Here is a 13,449-nt window from a genome sequence, read left to right on the forward strand (position 1 = left end):
AATATATTTGACCACATGGCAAAATGTTGAAGGACACAAAACTTTAGAGAAAACCAATACCAACATTTGGATCAAAGTAATGTAATAGCAATTGATTGAAGCATTCTAGCTATACTATACAAGAAAATATTTCTTCCAACATTATCATGTACTTCATACTTGTATTTTAATACAAAAGCACAAACTTTTTGCAACCAATTTTAGGTACAATATGATGAAAATATTTCTAGAAATAAGGACTCTTAAACAATAAACACAAAACTGAGAGAAATAGGCATGTAAGGCTTGCTTTAGATAGCACCACAAAATGAGAAAATATGTAGGAAATGTTATGTCATGAAATCGTCCTCCAAAACACAAGTTCAACCTTACACCATAGTGTTCTCATTGACAAAAGTTAGAGATAGAGAGGTTCAAACACCTGAAGTAGCCTTCAACCTCTCTTTCATAATATTATTTGCTATGTCTTGGCTTGATTCATCCACACCCTCCGGCGGTAGGTCAAGAGCTAGAGCACCAATGGGAGGAACCTCTTGAGCACTTGTAGGTGGGTTGGTGCTCTCATGGGCTCTCCAACATGCCGCTTCAATCTCTCTTTGCTCTTGACTATTGCACACCACTGCAATAGTCTTCATGCAATGTTCCAATGCAAGCTTTGATGCAACACCACATGAGAATATATCACATACAACCTCATGTGCATCATTGAATGCCTTGATTGTAGCCTTGATGACCTTCTTTTTCTTTCTAAATATGGCCTTTGCAATAGTTTTTTCTTCTTCAAGCTCTCCATCCTTTCCTTCCTTGTCAATGGCTTCAATGGATTCATTATCCAAAATGCATGGCTTGTTGGAATTTCCAACATATCGATCTAGATTGATGAAGCTTTTCTCCATGGTCACAAGTGTCAACACAACAAATGAATCCATGGCCCCAAAAGCAAGACTCTTGGCCATTGGTAGAAAGTCAACACTTCCAACTTGCATATGGTACTTGCATGAAAGATTCTCAAGGGCCTCCTCCATAGCTGCCATTTGTTTGCGGTTGAGAAATGACAACAAAATGAATTGTTTAGGCTCACATGTCATTTTTAACAATGTGAAGACCACCTTTCCAAACATGATAGAATCCCATGTCATGCCCCCAACTCCATGTGCCGCTTCTAGGACAACCACACCAATGGTAATAGGATCTTTATACACATTGTATATAAGATCGAATGCCTCAAGGTTGCACCCCACAATATATACTTGCCAAGGTAAGCTAGTAGAAGAATGAATTCTTGCTTCTTCACAATAAGAAAGTTCACAATGTCTTTTGCACCATTTGGCAGTGGTCCTGCATCAGCCCCACGTGTGAGCTTTTTTGACACCCAATCACTGCAAACACCTAAAATCTTTGTGTACACATCGTTGGTGATGTCGTATTCAGCAACAAGATCTTCCCAACTCTTCACCATACTATTGCTAGCATGAGTTGAGGCATTGAAGAGAGAAACTAGCTCCTCATGGAGCACCCTATCTTGCTTGATTTGCTTTGCCCTTGTCTCCATGTCAACAACCTCTTTGTCCCATTTGTTTCTAAGAAAGACGATGTGTCCATCATTAACTTCCTTTTGTAATGTGAGGATGTCCCCATCCTTTAGACCCATAAGGCAACGAAAGTTGCGGGAGAAGGCTGCCTTCCCTTCTTTGTGGTGGTATCCTCTTGAGATGAAAGCTCCCCCTTTGAGTATCTCTTCATGATGGTAATCCAACCATCAAATATCTCTTGTGTGCTCACTATCATATGACAATCACGTGGTGCACACTTTTCTCCAATGTATTCTATAAATCTCTATCAAAAATAAAAATATGAAATGAGAAAGAAAACACCAAATGCATCTTGAATAAGCCAAGCTAAGGTTGTACATCATTACCTCCCATGGTACTCTTTGAGGACTACCCTTTGGAAGCCCTTGTTGAGGTTTTGGTGGAGACCCAAATGCTATCCATTGATCCCTTACTTGTTGAAGTTGGTCAAGATAAGGACCATTCTTCATAACATTGTGGGATTCCATATTTGTCATCCTAGAAAGCTCAATGCACATTTTAGCAGGACAGTCCACCAAGATTCTTGCATTCCTTGTGGCATATAGATGTTTGGTTGCCAGGCATCGATGAGTGCTACTTAGGATATAGATCTTTGCCGCATGGATTGAGTGAAGACCTGATATGATCCAATAGGAGTAAGAATGTAGCTTATCCACTTCCACCTCATGGGTCGCTTCACATCACTCTCCTCCAAAAAGGGCATGAGGTATGCTGTTGTTGCTGGATTCATGGGATTATTTACAAAAGATGATGTTAACTTTTGCACATAATCCCAACAAAGTGTTCTATAGGCATATAAAGGTGGTGCCTCATAGCATCTACCAACATCAACAGGAAACTGTGTGGTTGAGCCAAATGGAAAGTATTTTTCAAACATGTGAAATCCTGAACCATCCTTTTTACCCTTCTTCTTAACCACGTCCGGAAAGTCAAAGCAAAGGTTCTTTCAACACCCTTGACTTCAAGTGACACCAAAGGTGTTGCTTGGATTGCTTGTGCCTTTGAAGATTGGTTTGTGTTGTCCAGAGGAGTGTTAGGAGGTACACTCACAACAAGAGCCTGTGAGTTTGAAGCTATTGCTTGTGCTTGTGCATCTTGAATCTTTGTCCTCTTCTTTGGTTGATCACCATGTTTTGTAGGAAAAAGAAGTTCACTATGCTTGTTGATAGACTCAAATGTAGCTATTATGTCCTGTGTGCCTGATATCTCCTCTGGGAGGCTCCAACCCATTGCTCTCAAAGAGTATACTTCATCCTCTTTTATATGTGTAGATTGAAAAGATAAGGAATCTAGGTCGTATTCAATGTTCTTTCCCTTGATCTTTACTACAATACATGGGATCCCTTCCTTCCCAGCACATCCATCCACCATCAACCCCTCAATGATCCCAACTTGATCATATGTTGAATCCTCAAGCTTTGAAGCATATAAAAGGACATTGTTTGCCCTTTTTCCTTCTTTGTCATAAACATCCATAAACCAAGGCCACACAAAATCCCCACTAACTCCATCAATGATTTGATTCTCCTTCCTTGCCGAAGTAGATTTCTTTGCCATTGAATAAACCTACATAAGTACAAAAAATAAGATATATTTGAAATAAATATCAAGTTTTGACCCCATGGCCAAAGCTTTACTCAATAGTGTTATGATTACCATATGCATGCATAGGATTTGACCAATGTATGCCCAAATATCATCATAGAAAGGGTTTAAGTTAGAATTTAACCATATGGCAAGATATTGCATAGAAATATTAGGTTTTGACCACATGGCCAAAACTTTATTCAATAGTGTTATGATTATAATATGCATGCATAGGATTTGACCAATGTATTTCCAAATATTATCATAGGAGGGTTTAACTTGTAAGTTAGAATTTTACCATATGGCAAGATATTTTCACAATGGAGAGAAACATCAAATTTGGTTTTTCCAATTGACAAAGATGCATGCCACCATATTCTATTCCTAGAAAATTGGACATAAAAACATAGGCTTATAGATTTGTCTATTTGGTGAAATATTATCTAAAAAAGGACCAAGTTAGAGTGTTATGGCTTATACAAAATGTAGTTTGGATGAAATACTTATCACAAGAAGGAGGGTATATACGTGTTTATTAGTATCATGATTTATATTAGAGGACCTTGATATACATTAGGAAGTGAATGGGGTCTTCTTGGGCCCTTTAATTTGCCCAAGCCTAATCAAGGTAATTAAGGAATAGCCAAATGGGGGGTTGCCATGTGGACTGAAATGTTGCGTTTTTAAGAGAGGTGTAAGAGTGGTCAAAGGGTGCACTTTTTCCCCAAAAAGGGGGAGGGGAGAAATTTTACAATTTTCGGACCTCCATAACTTCTACATACAAGCTCCGATTTGAGCGGAGATTACAGATCCGTGATCTACGCATCAAGAGCTTTCCATAGATATGTTACATGATATGGTTTTATCCGCTAGATTTTAAATTCCATTTTCCTCCCAAAATTCAAATTCGAATAAAGTAGCCGTTTTGAAGCTTCTAATTAGAAAACGTTTCTTCTTAAGAGAAAAGGTTTGACTCCCTTAAACTGCCAAATAAAAGGGCCCAAGAAGCCTTCCATTGAGGTCCTAATGTCACGCCATGTTTTAGTATGCATGTTGATAATATTTTCACATCTCAGAATAGAAAGTGTTGAATACAATATGCATTTTGATGAGATATAGAATTTGACCATATGTCCAAATCTCATCCTACAAAGGGTTAAGTTAGTATGTCCCTATTTGTAAGGTATAATTTGGCGATAATAATGCCAAAACTTATAACAATTGAGAAATATTACATTTGATCTTCCTAAATAAGGAAGATGCATGCCACCATAGTCTATATCTAGAAAATTGGCCAAACCAACATAGCCTTATAGAGTATATTATTTTTGTTGCAATGGCAATACAATGGACAATGAGTGGTGATAAGTTCACCATAGAAAATTGTTTTGTCCATATGGTCTAAACTTATGTAAAAGGGGACTGTGTTAGATTCATATGGCTAGCGAAAATGTACCACAGGTGAAGTATGGTTTCAAAAAGAAAACAATGTAACATGTCCTTGGCACAAACATGGCATGTGGAAAGCTTTTTCTTATAGTAAGGTAAAAAATAATTTTATCCAAAAAATTAAACTTAATATGTCCTCAATTGTAAGGTAGAGTTTGAAAATCTTGTCATAATGCAGAGCAGTAATGGATATCAATAGAGGTCCTTTCCATTTGAACACATTCCATGCCACTAGGGTCTAGTGTTGGAAATTTGGTCATACCAACATGGTCTTCTAGACTATAAATGTGTTGTTGTACAAGTGGCCATATGAATATTTATTGGATAAAACATCATTGCAAGAAGGACACTACCTTGTAGTTTGTAGCATGGATTGTAAAGGAAATGTCTGCTCTAATTTGCTTAATCTGAGCAGACATGTCTATATGGTCAACTTCCTTGAGGCATTTCCATATACAAGTAAGCTTGAATACAAGATGATTCACAAAGAATTTTGTCCATAACTTAAAATGTAGTTTGACATGCGACAAAGACTCAATGTGTTATGTTTAACCGACGAGATACAAAGATTTGAATGTAATATGCCTATATTGTAAGGTAGAATTTGACGATATTGTAAGGTATTACAAGGGTACCTTTTATTTTAACCATACTATCACGCAACCATAAAAGTGTGCTTTATTTTCTTTTTTTTGTCCATAATTTCAAATCTAGTTGACTTGTGATAGAGAAACAACGTGTTATAGTGTAAGAATTGAGATACAAATATTTGACAATAAGAAAAAAAGCCCTTGTGTCCAAAATGTTGAATGTAATTTGTCCTTAATTGCAAGGAAGAATTTGACCATACGGCCAAATCTTGGGACAGTCGAGAGTAGTAATGGATTGTAGGAATTGATCTGTAGATTAAGAAACATTGAAAATGGGGACACCAATGGAGCAGGAACTGGGCACAACAGAAGAAGTAAATGGGCAAACAAGCAAGGAGCTAGAAGAAGACAGAGAAATCAGGTGTATAGAAAATCAGACAAGGGTGGTGGTCATGCAGGAAGTGAAGGGTACACATGTGCAACAGCACCACACTCAAAAACAAGGCAAAGGCGGAAGTGGAAGGCAGAGGCTAGGCAGGGGGTAAGTCATTCTTCTCCTCCATCCACCCCGGCGCGGCCCTGGCCTCAGCCCCAACCCCAGCCCCCGACGCCGACCCCGACCTCACATGCATCAGAAACCCCTGATGCCCAAAACCCCCTTTTCAAATGTGAGTTTAGCCAATAGTGCCCATCACGAGCTTCTCCAGCATCAAAAAAACCTAGCATATGATGGACCTTCTAAACCGCATGTGCTCCATCACATGCTTCAAACCCGAGAAGACGAGGAATCGCACCATCTTCACATGCCATATGGCATTAAACACAATCATATACCCATGTCATATAGCCAAATAGGCACCCTTAAACATGTTAAAGATCCCATCACGGCGGCAGGAAATCTGCATTTGCACATTCCCCATTACATGGTAGGACTCCTCACCCTTCCACAGAAAACCGGCCTCCTCTCTTGCAGTTTTACCCCTCATATGTTCCTCCCATCCCATCTTTCCATGCAGGGTCTCAACTGCCATGGCTTGTACCTCCTTTCACATGTTCGGAAATAGAGCTGCAACATCCACTAGCTGGAGATGACAATGCTGATACAATTTTGCGCGAATGTGATTCTGATTCTGAAGCTTCAAGTGGAGAGGATAATGTGAGTTTGGGCGGCTAAAGCCCAAGCAAAGATGTGGGGAAAATGCATCCAGGCTAGCAAGATCTTATCCCATCAACTGAAGCAGCATAGGGAGCCAGTCAACTGATGGGAGGGTTGAAATAGCAATCAGCTCATCTTATTTGGATGCACACAGTAATCCAGCTTATTTTTGAAGGTTGGGATTTTTTTTGGTGTATAAAAGGAGAAAAAGAAAGATTATCAGTTAGACTATGCCATTTTAGTACAACAACGTGCTTTTAATCTCTTTTATTGTCTCTTTTTTTCTTTTGAACCTATCAAGATCTATTAAGAGTAAAGGCTCAGAACAAATGAAAATGACTTGCACTTTGTTTCAACTTTGGCCAATGCTTGTGATACATAGAAACCTATCTCTGCATGCTTATTGAGAACAGATGTGTGAGATTATATGCTGCGACGCGTGTATGCATGTGTGTGTGTGTGTGTGCACACACCTCGGCCGGAAAGTGGAAGACATTGCATCTTGCACACATATACTAGAAGAGAGAGCATGTGTGTGCACTCAGGCCCACAAGTGCAAGGCATTCCAACTTGCATGCATGTCATGCTAGAAGAGTTTGTGCATGTGTGTGTGACAAAGAATACCTCTCAATGTTAATAGAGAATGCTACCCACAATCACAAATATGTATCTATAAACTCATGAAAGATTACACTCCCATGGAAAGGAGCTCTAATACCATGTAAAAAGACATGATGTGAGATTAGATATTAATTGAATCAAGTAATGCACAAGATCATCACATAAACTATCTCACAATATTAAAGCAACACATGCCACAACTTATTTGATAATGAAAGTAACCAATGAGCAATGAAGTATACTCAAGATCACCACAAATGGATCACATAGAAAAATACCAATGAAAAGAGCAAGTAGAGAGTATTTCCACAAAGGACCACTTAGTTTATCGATCACTAAGCAAGTACACAAAGTATGGGCACTATACTCTCCACTTGTCGATCTCTAGATCTCTAGATATGAGTAGTAGTCCCTGATTTTATAGGCTCATGAGAACAAGGCACCTAAAGGCTAAAGCCCTTGATTATCTCCACCTCCCTATAATTTCTCACCTGACTCACCTAAAAGGTGATTCCCAATAAAAGGAAGATAACTACTAGAACTACACCTAGTTACTCTAGTATTTGAGCCTTCTAACCTTAGAACAAGCCACTCTAAGGTATCACTACAGAACCACACTAAGAATGGATGCTTGATCACACACTTCTAACACAAGAGCTCCACCATAGAGCTGCTCATCACCATCATCCTCCCACACTCGTTGTCACACGGAGGTAGTTGCACTAATCCAATGGGTGTTGCAAGCTCTCTCGCAAAGATCATGTGGGATCTCCACGGAAGAAGATTGCGTTCATTAGCCTAATAACAAGAGAAAGGAGAGAGAGGAGAGAGAGAGAGAGAGAGAGAGAGAGAGGGAAGCAAGAGGGAACAAGTGATTAGCACCCAAACCCTAACCCTTAGCACACCACACATGCTAGATTAGAGTTGCAAGAGAGAGGGAGAGAGAGAACACTCCACTTCTATTGCACAAATGGGAGAATGAGTTACAAATAAGAGAAATTGGCTTTTATAGTTCTAAGCCTTTTCCCACTAGGTCACCTGGGAGTAAGTGACCTGGGGCGCCCAAAACATAGTTACAAGGCTTTTCTCTATGGTTTGGCCAATTTACCAAGATCCTCTTGTCTGTCCTTTTTGAAGCTCAATACCTGGGAGCATCTTTAGGGCATTTCCCTCATCAAATGACAAGATTTACAATACAGCACGAGCACCCATTACATAAGTGTGCCCACATAGTTGTCATAGGAATTTGTTAACCAATATGTGGTTAACAAAAACTTAATGCTAGTTCTCATTGCTAATCAACATAAGGTAAAAGCAATCCTAAAAAACCATGTAAAAGTTAATTTGAAAATGATTAAATCCTTATCAGTAAACAAGATTAAAGATAAAAGCTACCAAGGTCAAATAAAAGATTTGATACCAATGTAAAGAAGGGATCGAATTGCACTCATCATTGAATGGAGTACACACATGTATTGCTCACATCGAGAGGAGTAGCCACCTAAACATGGAAAGACTACCATGAATAAGCCATGTTGCTCATCTTAAAGAGTAGCCACTTAAACATGGAAATACTGCCATGAGTCAACCATGTTGCTCATCATAGAAAGAAGCCACCTAAACATGGAAAATCTATAGTGAATCAGCCCATAGGCATAAACTTTGAGAAAGGTCAAATGTACAGTATGTCAAAAGGTTTCAAAAGTACCATAGTCCTAGGGCTAGTGCCTTTTATAGTCCCATGGACCACATGCCCCTAACACCACATGTGTAAATGCCCCTAATAATTATGTGTCTAGGCCCATCCCCCATGTACATGTGCATTCTAAAATCCACTTTGTTACATCACATATTTTAATTAATATTAAATAATATAAAAGTACCCAATATATCATGATATAGTATAATACATAAATACAACATATATTTTGATTGATAGGCATCCATCAATATAATTTCAAGTGTTAGATATTTGTGCTATAGGTCACATTACCAAAATACTTAATTTTAACCTCTCATATGATATACACTAAGATAAAATATGGAGCAAAAAATGAAGATTATACAAGTATGTAGTAAGAGTTTTAAAGCTATCTAGCAAATACTTTGCCTTCCCTAAGATTGACTTTATATGACCACACTTTCTTAATATAAGTCTTGTAAAACAATCACTACAATATATAGAACCATATATCATTCTCACCATCAAGGTATTGTATTTACTAACATATGATTCTTTCTTCTTTATTAGTATTTTTGAAGAATAAATAAGCATATGTTAGTAAATACAATACCGTGATGGTGAGAAAATTCTAACGATATATATGGTTCTATATTTTGTAGTGGTTGTTATACAAGACTTATATTAAGAAAGTGTGGTCATGGAAAGGCAAGCTTAGGGAAGGTAAATGGTTTGCTAGATAGCTCCAAAAAGCTTACTACATACTTGACTTCCCTTTGCTTAGGGAAGGCAAACACTTTGCCTTCCCTAATCTTGACTTTTCATGACCACACTTTCTTAATATAAGTCATGTACAATAACCACTACAAGATATAGAATCATATGCATCATTAGAATCTCCTCACCACCATCAAGGTCATGTGTTTACTAACGTATGCTTCTTTATTCTTTCAAAAGACTAATACATTACCCAAAAAACAAACAAATCAAAGTTTAAGCTTTATTGACTTAAAGAGCACATGGAGGGGCATCTAGCTTTGGAGAGCTAGGTCGAAGGAGAACATGCATACAAAAGTGCATCATGGTATTATATCTAACATAATTTTTTTGTTGGACTTGGTACCTCTAAAATTAAGAGAAGACACCCATTTTTATTCACTAAGATGAAAAAACCACTAAAATTAGGAGATGAGATGCCCACTTTTACTCACTAGGATGGAAAAAACACCATGCTACCCTTGTTACTTTGTGTCAATTCAATGATTTATTTATTTATTATCAATTCAATGATTTCTATCAATAGCATGTCTACTTTTACACGATCCAATTCTTTTGTTTAAAGTCTTGCAAGCATGAGCTTGCAACTTCTACAAAGACAAGATTTTGAGTCTTGTAAACAAAAAGGGGTAATAATATTTTGGGATATTAAGTTTTGTATAAAATAGTACAAAATAAGTGTGATAAATACTATTAAGTTTTGAAATGTGGAAGTGTGGACTTTGAAAAGGACCTTCTTTGCAAGTGCTACTTAAATTTTTCAATGTACCTTCCAATGATGCTATTTCATAGCCAATCAATATTTGGCTTTGCAAATTTACATGTCTACTTTATAATTAGCTTCTTTAATGATGGTTTAGAGGACACTAATTTAGATTAACCGTCTAATCTTTTAGCAAAATAAAACATGTAGTGGATCATAACTTTAACAAACCAACTTCTCCAAAGTCCTCTAGTTTTAAAAAAACAAAATATCCTCATAAATTATGGATATAATTCAGCTTTTAAAATCACCATCTTCTCCAAAAGTCTCCTCTTTTTTACAAACAAAACTACCCTCATGAATTATGGAGATCCTTTACCTTTACCTTGACCTTTTCTTTATCTTATATATATATTGTCACTCTATACTTGCCACATATTTTGTACTCCATTGTTACTTGTCTTCCAAAGCACTTGGACACTACTGGTGGAAGGAAGGTAGTGGGGAAGCATGCCTTTGTAACAAAAAGAAAAGTCATGTCATTGAAATAGATCTTCATTCTTTCATCCCTTGTACCCACACTTGGAAAGCGTTAAGAGACTTGTCTCCATGCAAATGGAGGGCCTTGGTGTATGGTTTGAGGGGCTTGTCTTCATGTAAATGCAAAGCCTTAGTGAAGGTTTGAGGGTTTTGTCTCCAAGGCTCCATGCAAATGCAAAGCCTTGGTGTGACTTTGAGGATCTTGTCTCAATGTTAATGAAAGGTTTTGAGGGTGGGACGTCTCATCGTGTGTATCCATGATCCATCCACACAAATGTATTAGTTCTGAGGGTATTGTCTCCAATGTCCACACATAAGAGTGTGTAAAAAATTTGAGTGAGGGGCGAGCTTCGGATGGGGTGCAACAGGGGGAAGGGAGAGGTAAGAGTGTCTACGGTTGCTTTTTCCGGTGCATCGAGATTGGGAACAGAAACTTTATTTTGAAAGAGAGAGAGAGAGAGAGAGAGAGAGAGAGAGAAAGAGATCCATGCGATTGTCCGAACCACCATGTGCCTGGACGAGCATGGCGCGCCGTGGCTGCTAGTACCTGCTCTTTCCTCTCATCACAGTTACATTTCACACTCCCATTTGCAAAGATGATCAGAGCTCTCATGACTTCCAGCCCATCTTTCTGTCTGCAATGCTCTCAACGCCAATTGACATGTGACATGGGTCGGCAGCCAAGCCTAGGCGCTGCGCTGTAGTACGTTGGTCACCCCACTGCATACCAGTAGTGGTAGTACCGGCAAGTAGCACATTCAATCAGTGCTAAATGCACGTAACAGCCCACTGTAATTGGGTCAGTACCCTACCAGGGCCGACTCTCTACCAGCATAGCTTTCATGAAGCCTTCCCTTTCAGAAACAAACTTGTACTGACAAGCGTCTTCCAGGGCCTTTATTGTGCTTCAAGCTAGAAAAACGAGTTAAGGGCAAGGATTCTAAGAGGGTACTGGCATTTTAATTAGAAGATCAGCCATGACCAGGTAGGGAGATTGTCTAGGAGCTTCTCTCTACAGGTTCGTAGAAACTGTGTGTGAGAGTCATGTGTGTGTGTGTGTGAGAGAGAGAGAGAGATTGTGTAGGAGCTTCTCTCTACAGGGTTCGTAGTAGAAAAGAGTGTGCGTGTGGCTGTGTGAGAGAGAGAGAGAGAAAGAATGGGCAACTGCCAGGCGACGGACTTGGCAGCAGCGACCGTGGAGTACCCAGGAGGGAGAGTGGAGAGGCTCTTCGACATGGCGGTGCCCGCCCAACGCCTCATGTCCGACTACCCCGGCCATTTCGTGGCCATGATCTCCACCTCGGTTGTCCACCCTCCCACTAGTGCCGCCACCACCACCACAACATCAACAATGTACGCCGCCCACCACCAATGCAACCCCCACAAGCAACCTTCCTTCAAGGTCCTGGCCGCCGACGCCCCCCTCCGCATCGGCCACCGCTACCGCCTCGTCAGCTTCGAAGGTACACCCCAACCCCAGTTTCATATAATAATTGTTTAGACATTGAATTCTTCTTATGCTATTAACTTTGATAAGAAGTTATGGCACCAGCAGTACGGTAGAGGAATTGGTGAAGCATGTGTGTTTGGGGTAAGGTCTCCTGATCGAGTCTTACTTCCAGCTCTCATCCGTAAAGGACCCTGCTTGGTACAAATAAAAATCTCACATTAAAAAAAAAAACTTTGGTAAGAAGTTATCTTCCATGCGAGTGGCGCTAGACTGTGTTGCCAATGATATATGATCTATCGTTGCATAAATACGCATACGATGATAGAATCCTTTACATTTTCTGATTAGTTAGTGAGGAATCTTTGATGTTGTTGCATGTGCAGAAGTACTCACTCGCTTCTCACAAGGAGGCGCCCACGATGGCAACTTGACACCGCACACGAGGATGATTAAGGAGCATCTTAGACCCGGACGAGCCAACACTACGAGAAGCCATGTGGTCAAAATAGGGTGCTAAACCATAACTTAGGATCCAATCTGGCACACAACATTGAAATGTACATACTTGCAACAAATATCTTGAAGGCAGATTGTATCTCAATTAATTCTCAAAATGTTGAATTCTATGTGCGGGAGTTGATTTGTTGTTAGTTATTCATATTCATATAGCAATGAGAGTATTGGCATACTAAATGTAGCACCACTTTGTGGGCACCCGCAAGAGGGAAAAAATATTTAATTGATCCTAAGTCAAAGGTTTTTCAAATCATACCTCCTGCTCTCTGAGTCAAAGGGTTTTCAAATTTTACTTCCTCCTCCATGCAAGTTTTCCCTCCCCCATTCTTCATTTTCAAATTCGTGAATTCCTCCATCCTTTGCTGCATTTCACTCCATCTTGCTTGCATCTTCATTGATTCTTCACTTCCTCTTTCTTAGTCTCTACCTCTTCCCATTCCTCATTTGATTTCTATGGTTATACCACATTACATTTGCACCATGGCCATCACCATGCTCAAAATGGTCATAACTCTTCCTGCCCTTCTCATTCGTCCTCCAAGGAACTACTCCATGTTAGCTCACAACACTCCACTAGAGTTCACATGCATCTCAAGAGGAGAGAGAGTCCGCTTGTCAAATGGCCTTCCTTCTCATGTGCTTTTATGTGCAAAACGAAAGCTATTCTCATGAACATCATCTCACAATGTGGTTCTATGGAAACATTATCTGATTTCTAAGTGAAGCCAAGGTCTGGTTTTTACATGAAGGTCCCTTGATTGGTGGAACCACTGTGTGTGCAACACAT

General features: G+C 39.3%; 2 protein-coding genes across 2 annotated transcripts; one reads left to right on the forward strand and one right to left on the reverse strand.

Annotated features, from left to right (window-relative positions):
* Nucleotides 1-413: 413 nt before the first annotated feature.
* Nucleotides 414-1,034, reverse strand: LOC147604646 (uncharacterized). Its single transcript, XM_086794769.1, has one exon. It carries the CDS (start codon nt 1,032-1,034, stop codon nt 414-416), a length of 621 nt encoding a protein of 206 aa, XP_086650895.1.
* A 10,620-nt stretch (nt 1,035-11,654) lies between these two features.
* On the forward strand, nt 11,655-12,859 carry LOC147604647 (uncharacterized). The gene is made up of 2 exons (XM_086794793.1): nt 11,655-12,159; nt 12,530-12,859. The coding sequence occupies exons 1-2, from the start codon at nt 11,853-11,855 to the stop codon at nt 12,661-12,663; spliced, it is 441 nt and encodes a 146-aa protein (XP_086650919.1). The 5' UTR covers nt 11,655-11,852; the 3' UTR covers nt 12,664-12,859.
* Nucleotides 12,860-13,449: the final 590 nt, after the last annotated feature.

Source organism: Cibotium barometz, chromosome 61 (genome assembly GCF_041138505.1).
Source record: "Cibotium barometz isolate CiBa-2024 chromosome 61, ASM4113850v1, whole genome shotgun sequence".
Lineage (NCBI taxonomy): Eukaryota > Viridiplantae > Streptophyta > Polypodiopsida > Cyatheales > Cibotiaceae > Cibotium > Cibotium barometz.

Bases quoted from the DNA above. Each gene is read 5' to 3' on its own strand.
- LOC147604647 (XM_086794793.1), top strand. From the start codon at position 11,853: ATGGGCAACTGCCAGGCGACGGACTTGGCAGCAGCGACCGTGGAGTAC. The intron at 12,160-12,529 runs GTACACCCCAAC...TTGCATGTGCAG, and splicing joins CCGCCTCGTCAGCTTCGAAG to AAGTACTCACTCGCTTCTCA.
- LOC147604646 (XM_086794769.1), bottom strand. From the start codon at position 1,034: ATGGCAGCTATGGAGGAGGCCCTTGAGAATCTTTCATGCAAGTACCAT.